The sequence below is a fragment of the Muscardinus avellanarius genome (genome assembly GCF_963383645.1).
Source record: "Muscardinus avellanarius genome assembly, chromosome: 14".
NCBI lineage: Eukaryota > Metazoa > Chordata > Mammalia > Rodentia > Gliridae > Muscardinus > Muscardinus avellanarius.
The window spans coordinates 71401589-71418199 of NC_137800.1; the positions used below are offsets into that span (position 1 = coordinate 71401589).

Genomic DNA, 16611 nt, shown 5'->3' on the forward strand with positions numbered 1-16611 from the left:
CTCAAGGACATCCTAGAACATCCCAGAACAGGTACCATCTGAACTCAAGTTTTTCAGCCTGAAGGAGTCACAATGGAGGTGAGGGAGAGTAGGGGGGAGAGCATTTCAGATGATGGGAAATATAAGAAAAAAGGACAAGTCTGCAAGTCAGAAATCCTGGGAAGGAGTGTCAGCTTTGCAACTTACTACCTACTAATTATTGACCTTTAAAATAAGTCATTTACTTTTCTGATATTCAGCTTTACACCTGTAAAATGGCTTAAGTAATTAGTAGCACTCTGTCTACGTAATTCCTGAAGGAACCCACTACCAACTACAAAATAATTCTTATTGTTTAATGGTATAAAACAGTTCAAAAGTTTACTTGCTTTCCTTTCTGCACACAGGAGGATGCTGTGTCATCATCCCTTCTGTTAAGCTGAACTCAGGTAATAATAGGTCTATTTAACAACTTCCTGCCGTGATGAGGGTATTTAAGAGGGAAACCCACCAACTGACTGCAATCCTATCATCAAAATCAGAACCCTCTATCAAGGATAAAGTGCTAAAGGCTTAACATTTAAAACTGCCATTCATAATTGCCTTACTACAATGTTTGAATTTTTATTTTTCCAGTGTCTGCTCTACAGTAAAACACCACCTCACAAACATTTTTTTTTTTTTTGCTCTTTTCATACCACTTTTGGGTCCTTACAACTTGTACTGCACACCATTACTTATGCAAATTTTGCCATGCATGATAACCCAGAAATCTTTATTCATCTCCAAATTTTCAAATACTGATTTTTTACTCAAACATCTTTCTGCAGGATTGTATTTCCAGTTAAAATTCCAAGTTAACTATTAGGTTCTCTCTCCTTTAATAAGAAAATGTGATGATAAACATTCCCAAAGAATGCAATAATTAAAATTATAAGAAAAAAACAGTATCAAACTGATTCAGAAGCTGATGGTTGGGCAGGCTGAAGTCCAATAATTTAAATGGTTCCATTTCACAGACTATTAAGGCCCATTAAACCCGAGTATGTCAAAGCTTATAGTATGAGACAACTCTTCCAAGTCAGACGCCATACTTAGCAGAATACTTGGTACCTAACAGGTACACCAACAGATGCTCAATACTTTTGCCATGCTACTGTCTGCTAAATGACTTACCCATCTGCATTTGCAGGCTATTTAAAGACAGACTTTAAAAAAATTCTATGTAAAGTTAATTATTTTGAACTCAGATAATATTCTACACATTTACACCAAAAGCCCCACAATGAAAAACCTAGGTGAAGTTAATATTAGCAAAAGAGGTTAAACACACTATTGTGTCTTAACTTGAAAACAACAAATGGCATTTTTGTGATTATATAGATCTGCAGTTGGGAGGAAGAAGATGCACAGAGAACCTCCATCTGTTCTGGTAACCTCACAGAAGGAAAAGTAGTAGAGGAAGGAACCAAAGAAAAGCCCATATGCATTCAGGACACTGAGGAACTAATTCCCTACCTTGTTCATTCTGTGGGCTTCTAACTCCCACACTCACAATATGGGCCACAAGGTTTTTTCAAAATAGATTCTGTTAAAAAAAAACAATGATACCTGTAAAAGCTAGGGAAATCACTTACCTGGTGAAGTTATTAACTTGCTGTGACCTTGACATATTTATACTGTTCAGTTCTGGTACATTCAAATTGGACGACTGGTGTTTACTATGGCAATATGACTGATGTGATTTACTTGATATTACACCATTACTACAACTTTCAAAACCTAGGGAAGAAAAAGATCACACATGGAAATAAAAATAAATAACTAATCAATTAGGTTGTAAGTAATGTCCCCATACTCTGATATTTAAGACTTTTAAAATGTAGGAAAGTCAATAGACTATTTAAACAATAAATAAACAGCTTCTTTGAGAGGATATTAGGAATATTTCACTGTAAGCTACAACTAGCTCCTCTAACATTTAGCTTATATACATATTCCATTTAATCCCCACAGTCCCCCTATGAGAAAACTATAGTCATGCATTGCTCCACAATAGTAATACATCTGGAGAAATGTGCTGTTAGGTGAATCACTGTCCTGCTAACATCATAAGAGTGTACTTACACAAAACTAGTTGGTACCGCCTACAACATCCAGAGACGTAACATATTACTCCTTGGATATACACCCACACAGCATGTTAATCTACTGAATGCTGTAGGTAATTATAACACACTGGTAAGTACTTGTGTATCTAAATATAAAAAAGTATAAATATATGTGATAGGAATTTTCAGTTCCATTATAATCTCATGGTACCACTGTCACATTTATGGTCTATCACTGACAGAAATGTTGTTATATGGGATTATTATTATCAGCCCCATACAACATATAAATACACTGAGACTTAAGAGTTTGCCCATGCCTGAACTGACTGTAAAATATTCAAAAGGAATGGTGGGTTGAGGATACAGACCTAAGAATCATCCTACTGTACAGGACAGTGATGCCAACAAACAGAGGTAATAATGCAGGAGGAGGGCATACTGACTGTGAGAAAAAGCAAAGGTGTTACTCTATAGAAAAAAAAAGGCAGCATTACTTGACTTGCTTTAGAAAGTTAAATGTACAGAAGAAAGGTAACATGCTGAAAAATTAAAGAGAAAAGCAGAGAGAAGAATGAGAAGGGTCAAAAATAAATCTGTAAGGAAAGATATTATGAAAGTCAAGAAAGGAGAGATTTTCAATTAAGGGAACACCAAAAGCCACCACAAATTGAAATTTTCAACTAAGGGAACACCAAAGCCTCCCCAGTTGAAAAGGGAGAGGAAGGAAATGTGCCAGGCAGAGAGCAGACCCAGTATTTGGCTGGGAAAGAACTAGAGAGGCAGCCAAGCATGGTCTGGTGGTCACGGGCATGAGATACTACAGCCAGATCACTCTTTAAGTCACTATTTTATTAGAATGCAGAACGACCTTCTCATTAATATCAATGATAAACGGGTGACAACTCATTTTCAATGCTGACATTTGTTAATGAAGATCTTCTTAATAAACTATTCTCAGAAAGAGCTGTTCAAGTTACTTTTTGGTACTGGGTAACATGATTCTGAATTTATAATTTTTCACCCAGAACACTTCAAGATCAAATATACATATAACTGCAAATGACTACATGGAAAATATCTGGATATTTAAGGAAATTTCTTTTATCTCAACACTATAAAGATGGGTGAAAGTATAAAGATAAGGTCTTAAGATTGAATCTCACCAGAAAAATGTGCAGTACTTCCTTTGCCTGATGCTAAACTGTGGATACTCATTCCATGGCTGGGGCTCATACTTGGACTACTAAACGGTCGAGGACTGACAGGGTAACTGTCTTGAGATTTTGGACTTCGGCCTCCCAAACATCGTACTTCACTATCTGTACCATTCACCATTTCTATGAACTGACGTACTCTAAAAGAAATAAGAAAAATTCATGTAAACATCATCTTCAAATGGTCTTTTGCTTATGTAATAGCCACACATTTCTAAAAATAGTTTAAAGGCTTGTATTTATCAATGTTAATCATTCCAGTAAAATCAAAGTATACTGATAAAAGATACAATATCTCCTTTAATGAAGAAAATGAAAATCTATGGCCATAATAAATAAATTTATTTACTTATTTATTTTGTGATACTAAGGATGGAACCCAGGGGCATTCTACCTATGAGCTACACCACCGGCCCTATTTTTTATTCTTTTTGAAACAGGGTCTCACTGAGTTGCAAAGGCCTAAGTAGCTGGGGCTGTCTGCGAACTGTGATCCTCCCGTCTCAGCTTCCCAAATTCTGGGATTCCAAGCATGCGCCACCACACTTGGCTCATAATAAATAAATTTAAATGGACCCCATTTTTAACCTAAAAATCATTAATCAATAATATTTGTACTTAGCAGCAAATCAAACAGTGTATAAGAACACGATTTCATGTACATCTGGTTCACACAAAGCCTTCCCACTCTTTCTCACCTCCAGTCTTTCTTCCAATCTCTTAACAAAAATGGGCCTCATTTAAACTTCTACTTTAAAGAAAAATAATTGTCCCTGGATTTTACAAAGGATTTCTGTTGCTTAGCAAAAGTTCAATAACAGCTTATTTTTTTTCAAGTAGTAAAAATTCATAAAACCAACAAAAAATACCAAGTTAGGATGGCTATTACCCCCGAACAGAAAATGAATGATGATGGGATGTGAAGAAACTGGAAATATAAAATAATGCACCTGCTGAGGAAATCAGTATGGCGGTTCTTCCAAACATCAGAGTTACCATATGATCCAGAATTCCACTTCTGGATAAATAACCAAAAGAATGGAAAGCAAGGGCTCAAGAAAACATCTGCGCATCTATGCTCAAAGCAGAGTTACCAAAAGAGCCAGGAGATGGAGAGCACAAGGGGCCATCAACAGATGAGGAGACAAAACGGGGTAACTTATGACAGTATCAGTCAGCCTTTAAAAGAGCTGGGGCGCAGCCTATTATGGACAAAGCCTGAGGACGTGATGATAAATGACTAAGCGAATCACAAAATGAGGAATACTGTATGAAGGGCTGAAGGGGAGGAAAAATGGACCAGGGTTTCAGTTTGGGAAGATTAAAAATCTCTAGAGATAAAGTCGGTATACCTGCACGAAAATGTGAATGTATTTAGATGTTACAGAACTGTACACTTAAGAAACAGTAAAAATAGTAAATTGTATTTATATCTTACCACATTTTAAAAAATACTAAGGAAAGTTATTGTAAGGTATTTTTCAGGAAGAATAAGATACCTATCTTCTAAGTAGATTTTAACATTTTTTAATGAAGAGAATGATAAAAGAGCAAATACATAGCAAAAGATGCCATCTGCTTACATTCCTTAACACTAAAGTGGGTTTTTTTTTGTTTTAGTATAGTGCTGAGCTACATCCCTAGCCCCAAAAGCATTTTTAATAGCTTCTTAAATGTGTTATAAAACTATATGTAAATATTTGAAACAAGGTAAAATAATAATTAGAGCTATAAAAGAATGACAATGAGTTTAATTAAACAACATATATAAGAAATAATATGTAATATATAAATATAACACTTTATTAAACACACTCACTTTAATGTAAAGAGGAGATTAGGATTTCTTTCAAGTAAACTTGGGTATAACTGTTGTGTTGTTTCAATGGCTTCTCCCATTCTTCCTGCTAACACCAACTTCTGAATTCCTATTGAAAAAAATAAAGCAAACATTAATTTCTATAAAAGTAGAAACATAAACTTGATGAATCCTTAGAAAAAAAGACTGTTGGTAAAAAATCTTTTTTTTGTGTGTGTGGTACTGGGGTTCCTGGAAACCCTTCTACCTCCGGGCTACACTCCCAGACCTATTTTTATATTTTTATTTGGAAACAGGGTCTCTTAAGCCAGTGCAGCTGGCTTCGAACCTGTGCGATCCTACTGTCTCCGCCTCCCAAGTACGGAGATTACAAACGTGCGCCACCACGTCCGGCATAAAAAAATCTCTTAAATAAGTTATTGTTATTAAACTTTTTTTTTTTTTCGGTATCGGGAATGGAACCCAGGGGCACTATATCTCTGAACAACACCCCTAGCCCTATTTTTAACTCTATATTAAACAGGGTCTCACTGAGTTGCTGAGGGCCTCACTAAGTATCTGAGGCTGTTCACGAACTGCAATCCTCCTGTCTCACCCTCCCAAATGCTGGGATTACAAGAGTGTGCCACCAAGCCCAGCTCATTATTAAACTTTTTCTAAAATCAGTTTTCGTTAAGCAAGCCAAAAAAATTTCAAACACATTTATGTATCAGACTATTTTTAAAAAGTCATAAATTCACATACAAGTAACATAAGAAAAACACATATTAAATAGAAAATTTCAAAGAGTTAAGATTTAGAAGATTATGGTTGAAAAAATCATATTTAAAATGTCTTATCAGACTTTCTGAACCCAGGATTAAAAGAATGCTAGCTTTTGAGAAAAGTATGAATTCAACAGCCAATTGAACATTGATTGTGTGTCAGACATTTGTTAAAGAAAACATGGAGGATAAGCTGAGTAAGTGATCTTTCTCTGTTCCACAGAGCTTATTGAGACACATACAATTTGCGACAACATGATGTAATTAGCATTATTACAGCTCTTTGGTCTATAAATGATGCTGTTTTCATCCACCACTTCACCCATCTGCTTTGCTTTCATCCCTATACTATTGCCCACCAATCATACACATCCTGATAGATTAGCAACACTGACTATAGAATAGCTAACTGTGGGACCAGTTATTAGGATGACCTCCCCTGCTTAAAACGGGCCCTATAGGTCTGGCTGGCACCATGAACCAAGCAATAAATACATACAATTAACTCTATTTTAAATTTAGATAGCAATTTAGATCCAAAGGTATTTAAATTTCTTTCATATACTATTTCCACTGTATCAGGGCTATTAAAAAAAAAAAACTTAGCTGGGCATGGTGGCGCACGCTTGTAATCCCTGTGCTTGGGAGGCGGAGACAGGAGGATCGCGCAGGTTCGAAGCCAGCCTCACTGGCTTAAAAGACCCTGTTTCCAAATAAAATATAAAATAGGCCTGGGAGTATAGCCTAGAGGTAGAAGGGTTCCATCCCCAGTACCACCAAAACAAAAAAAACAAAAAACAAAAAAACCCCAAAAAACAAAAAAACTTGTTGCTAAATGTATTCCCTAAGTTTAAAAAAAACATTTTAATAAAAAAAAAAAGACCTTTTTTTTCTAAATAATAGGGATCGAACCCAGGGTCTTGCATATACTAGCCAAGTACTCTACCACTGAGCCACATCCCAAGCTCTAAAGACATTTCTTATAAAAATTTCTCCATAATTAAATCTCTGTATGTTTAGAACTCTAATATAGGAAGCCCTATGTAAACGTTTTAAAGATTACCACAAAAAGGTATATGAAAATAAATCTCAGAGTATTTTAAATTATATTTGAACATTTTTTAGTAAAAAAAAATTGAACTGGGCATGGTGGTGCACACCTGTAATTCTTATACTTGGGAGGCTCTGACAAGAGGATCAAAGGTTTGAGGCCAGCCTCAGCAACTTAGTGAGACCCTGTTTCAAAACAAAAAATAAAAAGGGCTGGGGGTATAGCTTGGAGGTAGAATGCCCCTGGGTTCAATCCTTAGTACAAAAAAAAAGTCAAAAATTAACTTAACCTATAATTTGAAAACAATGTTAACCATGCACCAGTGTCCTTACTTTGTCTATTCTTAATGGAAGCTAATTCTTCTAGAACGGTCTGGTCTGTAGATCTGGCAAAGGCCTCTGCTGTGGCACAGTACCCATGGTGGACTAAGTAAGATGAAACCATTCTTTAAAAAAAGAAACATACAGCTTTTAGTGAAGACATCACATTCTTCATACTACATTTAAATCAATAACGTCTACGCTGGTGTTACAAACCAATCTATTTCCTTGAAACAAGGCTTTAAGAACAACTTTAAAGTAAGCTGATAAAACATTATTATATTCTAGTCATGCATATTTCCAAAAAGGATCACTGCAAATAAAATATAAGACTACTTTAAAATAAATAATACTAGAGAACTTAGGCCATTAAAGGACTCTCCTTTTTCTTCTTGAATCGCCATCACCCCAGGTCCCTTCCTACTCATTTTCCTATTAATTCAATCCTCCTAATCTTAATTTTTACTTCATGTGACTTATCCCATAGAATGTTGGCATTCTGTAAAATACTCTACTTGAAAATAACAGATTGCCAGACAAGGTGGCGCATGCTTGTAAATCCAGCATTTGGGAGGCAGAGACTGGGGGATCACGATTCGAGGACAGCCTCAGCTACTTAGCGAGGTCCTTCACAACTCAGCGAGATCCTGTTTCAAAATTAAAGAGACTAAAAAATAGGACTGGGGTGTAGCTCAGAGGTAGAATGCCCCTGGGTTCCATCCCTAATACTGCAAAAAAAAAAAAAAAAAAAAAAGCTCCAGAGTTCAACTGCTTTCTTTACCATCATACCCAACAGTTAAATGAGATGGGATCACATCCAGATGAATGTGAACTGAAGAGGAACTAAGGAACCCAGGAAGAGAATCACCCAGACATAATATACAAGCGCACGCTTAGTCAAAGAGGCAGTCTTTTATTCAAAGTCAATTACTATGGCTTTACAAAGGAAACCAATTACTCAAACAGGATTAAGAGCAACATACTTGTAAGAGAACAAGTTTATTTTTTTAAAAAGCCACCAAGTTGAGCCGGGCGTGGTGGCGCACGCTTGTAATCCCTGTGCTTGGGAGGCTGAGACAGGAGGATCACATGGGTCCGAAGCCAGCCTCAGCTACTTTAGTGAGGCTCTCAGCAACTTAGTGAGACCTTGTTTCCAAATAAAATATTTTAAAAAAAGGTCTGGGAGTATAGCCCGGAGGTAGAAAGCCTCTGGGTTCCACCCTCAGTACCACCAAAAAAAAAAAAAAAAAAGCCACCAAGTAATTCCATATATTTACATCTACCTACAAATTGTAGTTAGAAAAACTAGCAATTCAACAATTTCAATAATATTACTCCAAAATCTGGTATCTCCAAATTCAACTTAGCCGCTACCTAATTACATTACTAAGGGCCAGTTAAAAACTGGTGGGAAAGCCAGGTGTGGTGGCGCACGCTTGTAATCCCCGTGTTTGGGAGGCGGAGACAGGAGGATCGCGCAGGTTCGAAGCCAGCTGCACTGGCTTAAGAAATCCTGTTTCCAAATAAAAATTATAAAATAGGTTTGGGAGTGTAGCCCGGATGTAGCAGGGTTTCCAGGAACACCAGTGCCACAAAAAAAAAAAGAAAAGAAAAGAAAAGAAAAGTAAACGGTGGGAGGCAGTGAACTAGAGAGAAGAAGGGGAAGATGGAGTTGACAAAGATCTCTAAAAAAACAGATTTTCATCCTATTTAATCTAGTTGTTCAAATTAATTTAAGGAAAGGACCTTTAGAATGGACTTTCCAAGAGTTCAAGGTATCAATTTTATGAAGAATGGGGGAGGCGTGCTACAGGATTAAGACAATATTTTCTCTCCAATTATCCTGCCATGAAGCTCAGTGGCAAGCACTTAGAACATTAATGGGATGCTGCCATCCGTCCTGGCTCCAGTCACGGTGGCTCCGGGATTCTGAGTTGGAGTTGTCGATTCTTTTGACCATGCTGAACAAAGACACTAGTGTTTAGGCTCTATAATACAAAGCCTAACAGCTCTAGGGCAGAAGTCTGATTTCAAAGTCACCATCATGTGTCCCAATCACCACCTCCTTCAAAAAATGCCCAGTTTTATTAGAATCCTAAATTTAAGAATGTTCAAAGCAATTATAAGAAAAAAAAAATCAAGATGACTGTGGCAGACTAACAGTATTTAAAACTATTTTCCTGGCCTAGATTACATAATGAAGATGACTTTTTAAATTTAATGGTAAAGTTTATTATTATTTTAAGCTTTAGGAGTTACTATTCAGTACTAATGACATCTCTGGACACTTTGGCAAATGTAAAAAGATGACTAAAGATGACTATCATAGGAATTTTATCTTCCTTCCATATTAAATTCTATTTAAAAACCACAAAACCTTCCTTATTAATAAAAGAGGCTGAAAAATTTGTGGCCAAGAAAATACTGAGATAATGTCACTGTGTGTGTGTGTGTGTGTGTGTGTGTGTGTGTGTGTGTGTGTTTTATTAGAGATTGAACCCAGAGGCATTCTACCGTTAAGCAACACCCCAGCCCAGGTTTTTAATTTTTATTTAAAAATAGGATCTTGCTAGGCTGATGAGTCTCAATACTTGCTGAGGCTGTTCCGGAACCCGAGATCCTCCTGTTTCTGCCTCTGAAGTATTAGGATTACAAGTATGCGCCAACATGCGCAGCCTTATCTATCCTTAAATGTCGAATAATAGCTTATAGAAGAAACATTAAAATTAATATTTAAAATTCCTTTAGGTATAAACCATTGGTTATATTTTTCCATATTAGATAGAAGCAATTATAATCTTGAAACTAAATACCACATAATAAATACTGAGCAAAAAGGGATAATGGTAACAAAAAAATAAATAAAAACACAGTATTATTATTCTTAAGGGTAATACAAACACTGGGAAATTTTGGCTGAATGTACATTACATATCTGTATTCCAACACATTTTGATAAATCTGAACTACTGTTGAACAAAAATTCCTGCCCAAAAGCCAAAGATCCTAAACTTAAAATCTAGATTATACCTCTGAATTTATCTTTTGCATCAATATTATTAAAAGTTGAATTGCATAATTGTTATCTATAGAAATCACTGCATCTTATTACTAAGGATAACACATGAATTAACCTAGCCTATGTGACCTGGTATCACTCTTTCCTCCATCAAATTAATCCAGATTGAAATATAATTCTGCATTTCTACTTAAATCAACATTATTTTTGTTTAAATACACAAAGTAAATTATTCTTTGAGATTAAAATAAAATCAATAATAGATAAGGATGATTAGGATTTAACTTATATTAAAAGCTTCAGTAAATACCAAAACAATGTCTTGAAAATTTCAATTTCTGAATTATATTAATTTAAAGCTCTTCACTCTTACTTTTGTATCATGGTCTGCCATTCTCCTTCTCGATCTCCAATAGGAAACCGGTCTATCTGTGCCTGAATTTTGGTTCTCCATTCTCGCATGTAGTCTTCTATATCAAACACAAATGGATGCTGCCCAAAATTGGCATCAACCACTTCTCCTGGTGTCTGAAGCCCCACAGTAGGATACAAATTTGGCTGGAAGACAACATATTTCATTGAACATCCATACATTTAACTTTAAAAACATACTCTTCTAATGCTATTTTTCAAAGAACAGAACCACTAATTTACTTCAGAAATTTAAAAATCCCAATCAAAGTATTAGTAGAGGAAGATTAAAACAAATGATGTAAAATACACAGAGGAAAAATACCACTTTCTGCAATCTAATCATCAAGAAGAAAAAAATATATATTTATACTATATTCAGGAACCATGTTGTATAATACCATGTGGCACTATAATTCTAATTAATATATGAAGATGCCATTTTTTATCTTATGTGTATGTCATACAGTAGTTATACAGAATAAAAATAAACACATAACTCAGAGGCTTATCTCAGCTTTTATATATGATAAATTTCTACAAACTCTCCATTAAAGCTATTCTCATAAAAGCACCATCCTAGCTAGGCGCGTACTACTTTAAATTTACTCCTTTTATTTTTGTGGGCTTTTGGGAGGCCTGCCTTTAGGAAGGAAATGGGATAACAACTATCAGCAAGTCAGTGTGTCAGTAGGGATTCTATACATAAAAATAAAAATTCAACCAAGACTCAACAAAGAGTAAAAAGTAGTAGCTTAAAATACACAAAACAATACAGGAATCCTTTTGGCTTTATCACTAGTTAGTTGTTACATCTGAAGAGAGAATGTGCTCCTGAGTGTTTATGAAATGCGGGGTCTGATCATTATAATAATCCTGGGAGGTAACAATTATTATTTCTAGTAGATACATAAATTGAGAATTAGGATTAAATAATTTGTTCATGATCATTCTGCTAACAAGTGACAGAGAAGGAATTAGAGCACAGGTTTGACACCAAATGCAGGCTCAATTTCCATTCCTGTAATTTCATATCTTACCCCATCTTCATTCTCTATTATTTACGCCTTATCTCTTTGCCTTAAGAGTTATCACAGCATTGTCAGTACAAAACAAGGAGAAGATTTAAAGGGGATAATTTGTGTATGAGTATGACATTTAAATAGTTTTCATAGCAGAAAGCTAAAAGGGTGTGTTTAAAAACACTGTTCAATCAAACAGTATAAATAAGAAACAAATGTGTCAAAATATGGAGAAATATAAAGTCCCATGAGATTATGAGAGGAAATAATAAAGCAAAATATGCAAATGCACCGATTCTTAATATTGAGCAGAAATAACAAGTTCAAGGAATTTTAAGCCAAAAGTAGATGAGATACTTAGTAGAATCTTACTTCACCAGTGAGAAAACTGAGATATGAAGAGGTAAAGGGCACAAACCCAAAGCATACAGCTCGATGGCACCACAAAAAGGCAGAAGTTCATGTCTCTGTACTTTCAGCACAGAGAGCTTTCCATGAAAACTTGTAACAGAACCATAAGGCACTTTTAAATACACAAGGCCAAAGGCAACAGAAATTACCAATTCAAAGTCTTCACAATCAAAACAGAAATATAAGTAACTTGAAATACAAAATGACAAACCTATTAAGAGACGACCTCAATTTTTTAAAGTGTAAATTAAAACAAGTTTGTTAGCATATCTGGTTAAAATTCAAAAGACCGGGAATATCCAATGTTAATGTATTGAGAAAATAAATCCTTTCCTCCACTATACACAGAAATATAAACTGATTATCTTTCAAGGAAGAAATTTGGAAAAATCTATTAAAATTGACAATGCAATTTTATTTGAAAGAGTTTAATCCTACCAAAAAAAAAATGTGCAAAGATAGAACTATTTGTCTACAATATTCTATTTCTGAGGTACTGGGGATCAAACCAGAATACTGGATATGCTATGCCAGCACTTTACCACTTAACTACATACCCAGCCCTATGCAGGTTTATTAGTAATGGGAAAAAAATTAAAAAGAATGTCCAGATAGGTGAATATATCCAATTTCAGATTCCAGTAAGATATACTGTTATCTTGCATCTCTAAGAAAGACTGCAAATTAAGCTCTCATAGGCTACAGAGTCTACAATGTATTCCTGTTTCAGAAATGTTAAGATATAAAAAGAATCTTACTGAAGAATTGATGAAATTGTGGTATTTTATAAAATATAAAATATTTATAGCATATTGCAAAGCAGTCAAAGAGAATACGGTAAAAATGTATATATGGACACACATATATGTCTAATATACATCACTAAATGAAGAAAGTAAGCTGTAAGATAGCATATATATATGACTCTATTTCCTGATAAACATTACATACTACTTCTATATATACACACATATACTGTCATATTATATTTTAACAAATATATGTATTTTTTAAAGGCCTAGAAGAAAATACCCTCAAAAGATCCAGAACAGATTTTTCTAAAAGACTGGGATTATGAGGAATTTCTTTGTATACTGGGATTCATTATGTTGCCCAGGCTGGTCCTACACTCCTGAGGTCAAGTGATCTCCCTGCCTCAGCCTCCTGAATATTTGGGACTACAGGAGTGTACCACTATACTGAAATACAAACTATAATTTTTATGCCATAACTACTAAACCTTAAAACTGAAGAATCTGGAAAAACAGAATCAAGGACATAATCCAATTATTGTGAAATTACAGATTTTAAAAAAACAGTAACCTTCAGCCGGGCGTGGTGGCGCACACTTGTATTCCCCGTGTTTGGAAGGAGGAGACAGGAGGATCGCGCAGGTTCGAAGCCAGCCGTGCTGACTTATGAGACCCTGTTTCCAAATTTTAAAAAAGTATAAAAATAGGTCTGGGAGTGTAGCCTGGAAGTAGAAGGGTTTACAGGAACCCCAGTACCACCAAAAACAACAACAACAACAACAACCACCACCACCCAGTAACCTTCTAAAGTCAACATACAATTTAATGGTTTTTAATAACTTCATATAACTGCACAGCAATCATACTATCTGATTTTATATTGTCATCTCTTCAAAAGGAAAGCCTGTACCCATTAGTGATGACTCTTGTCACAAAACAGTCAACATATTTACAACCAATTAAGACTTTTCTAAGTGATTACTACTATCCTGACCAATAAAGAAGATAATGGCATATGGTCATTCTCACAAGTTTATGTGCTTAGAACCACAAATGGAAAGAAAACCAGCAACTATGTCCTTCACCTCACTTCAAATGCATCTTAATGTCTTCTTCCCAAAGTCTGCAATAGTTAAGGATCCCATCAATTCACCTACTAGAACCTGCACACTCTGCTACCCTCTCACTGTAAAGGCTGTATTTAAAAGCTAATCCCCTCCCACAACACACTTGCCCACTCAAAAATACAATCACTAAAGTATTGTTCCTCTTTCTATACAATATCAACTATTTTGCTTGTTAGTGAACCATTTAATCAGTAAATATTGCCCTAAATGTAACTTAAAAGTTGTTTCTACTGACCCTATTTTATCACTGGCTACCATCCCATTTCTTTCTTTCTTTCTTTCTTTCTTTCTTTCTTTCTTTCTTTCTTTCTTTCTTTCTTCTTTTTTTTTTTTTTTTACGGGTCTGGGGATGGAACCTGGGGAGGGTGGCATTCGACCTCCGAGCTACACCCCTTGCCCTAGTTTTTATTCTTTAATTTGAAACCGGGTCTCACTAAGTTGCGGAGGGCCTCACTAAGTAGCTGAGGCTGTCCGCAAACCACAATCCTCCGGTCTCAGCCTCCTGAATGCTGGAATTACAAGCGTGCGCCACCAAGCCTGGCACCACCCCATTTCTTTACTCCCTATTATAGCCAAAGCGCTCCAAAGTTGACCACAGTAGCGTCCCTCTTTCTATTCCCTCTGAAATCCATTCCATCACTCTGCTAAATGCAACGGTCAATCCTCAGGAAACATGATGCATCACTGGAACATGACACCATTCATCACCCCCTCTCTCTTCTATCTCTTCACCTGGCTTTCAGAATCAATCCTTGTTTTCCTTGCTTACCTCACTGATGGCTTCCTCTCAACTTTTCTGCTGGTTCCTCCCTTATCCCAAATTTAGCATAACACCAAACTCAGTCCCTGGTCCACTTCTCCTCTGATCACAATTCTGACTTTAAATAAACACCAAAATACCAATGACTTAGAAAATTTCATTGCCAGCAGATAATTCCCTTGAATTCCAGGCATGCATATCCAAATGCACACTTGACTTTTAACTTACTGAAAATTGCATTACTGTTGAACATTGCTCTCAAATTTGCTCCGCCTCAGCCAGGTGCAATGGTGTGCACCTATAGTCCCAGCTACTTGGGAGGCCAGAACAGGAGGACTGCCCAAGCCCTAAAGTTTGGGGGCAGCCTAGGCAATAGTAAGACAGTCTCTTAATAAACAAAAAACTGGGAGTACAGCTCAGTGCTTACCTAGCATGCACAATGCCCTCCTTCCCATCCCCAGACCATGAAACAAAAACCCCTGCACCATCGACTTAAAGCTTTCTCCATATCAGTATGTGATCACTGACTCCATTCCCTCTTTCACATCTTCATACTTCCATGCTTCGGTTCCTCAGGCTCACCATCTTAAAGTCAAATCTCTTTCTCACATTTTAACATCTAACCCAGCAGTAAATTACCTTGTGTAAGTTATATAAGTTCTCCACCACGAAGCCACACCCTTTGTTTTTTGAGAAAAGGTCTCACTGAGTTGCCCAAGCTGACCTCCAGCTTGCAATCCTCTCCTGCCTCAGCCATCTAGTAGCTATGATTACGGGCACCACGTTAGGCTCTCAGTTGGATTTTTAATAATTATTTATTTGCTTTCATTTAATGCTAAGCCATATAGAACATACTTTAGTATAAAAAATAAAAATCATAACACTAATTTCTTCTTTTGCCAAACAATGATATTCCAAGCATAGAATTGTCATATGATAGGCCTCTGTATCAGTATACCCTAAATGAATAAAATAGTTAGAATTGTCGCAGAGCCCTTTGCTTAACAGTCCAAAGACACCACAGAGAAATATTTTAAATTATATGTGTAGTGACAACGAAGTGTTTTTAAGGGTATAGCTCAGGAGTAGAGCACATGCTTACATCATGCACTCAGACCCAAAAGATTATTAAAGTATATTTTTAAGACAAAAAAAAAAAAAAAAGAGCATAAGCCAGGTGTGGTGGCACACACTTGTAATCCCAGTACTTGAGAGGCTGAGGCAAGAGGATCACAGGTTCACGGCCAGCCTCAGCTACATAGTGAGGCCCTGTTTCAAAATAAAGAATAAAAAGTAGGACAAGGGGTATTGCCAACTTAGAGGTAGACTGCCTCTGGGTTTAATCTCCAATAACGTTTTTTTTTTAAAGGCATATTTTAAGTAATCAATTCTGATTTTTTTCCTTTGTACAACGTAATTCAGTACAAATTAAAGCTTAGTTTCTGAAGGTCCATACATATCATGACTAGAGAAAGAATCTCTATTCTCTGTATGGTATATAAACTCAGTTATCAATAAGCCTCTGTTCTAAACATGCCTCATTCTAGTTTCTTTATGGTTCCTGAAAATGTAAAATTGCTTTTAAAATAATGTCTTACCGGTAGGTCGGTGAAAGCAATACCTAAGGGGGGAAAAAAAAGTGGTATTAGAAGCTGTTTTTCAAAGGCATATGACAGTGACAAGCTGAGTTTCTAACTAAAAAGAAGAATGGCAAAGAAAAGGAAAAAATTTAAAACCTAAATATAAAAGAACAGGATTACTTTTTCTTAATAACACTAACACATGGGTCTAAGGTGACTATTGTCCCCTTTAAGATCACTGGCCTTGTTGGTCACACCCAAACTTTAT

The 16611-nt window shown here is 35.9% G+C and overlaps 1 protein-coding gene across 1 annotated transcript in view; it reads right to left on the bottom strand.

The window, feature by feature from the left end:
* RANBP9 (RAN binding protein 9) overlaps positions 1-16611 on the bottom strand; it is a gene marked incomplete at both ends in the record, with an annotated part of 80933 nt that overhangs the window by 17677 nt on the left and 46645 nt on the right. The window contains 6 exons of the mRNA XM_080710548.1: positions 1617-1761; positions 3257-3447; positions 5127-5235; positions 7274-7386; positions 10654-10838; positions 16362-16384. Of these exons, the coding sequence (XP_080566674.1) occupies positions 1617-1761; positions 3257-3447; positions 5127-5235; positions 7274-7386; positions 10654-10838; positions 16362-16384 (766 nt within the window). The remainder of the gene's footprint in view (positions 1-1616; positions 1762-3256; positions 3448-5126; positions 5236-7273; positions 7387-10653; positions 10839-16361; positions 16385-16611) is intronic.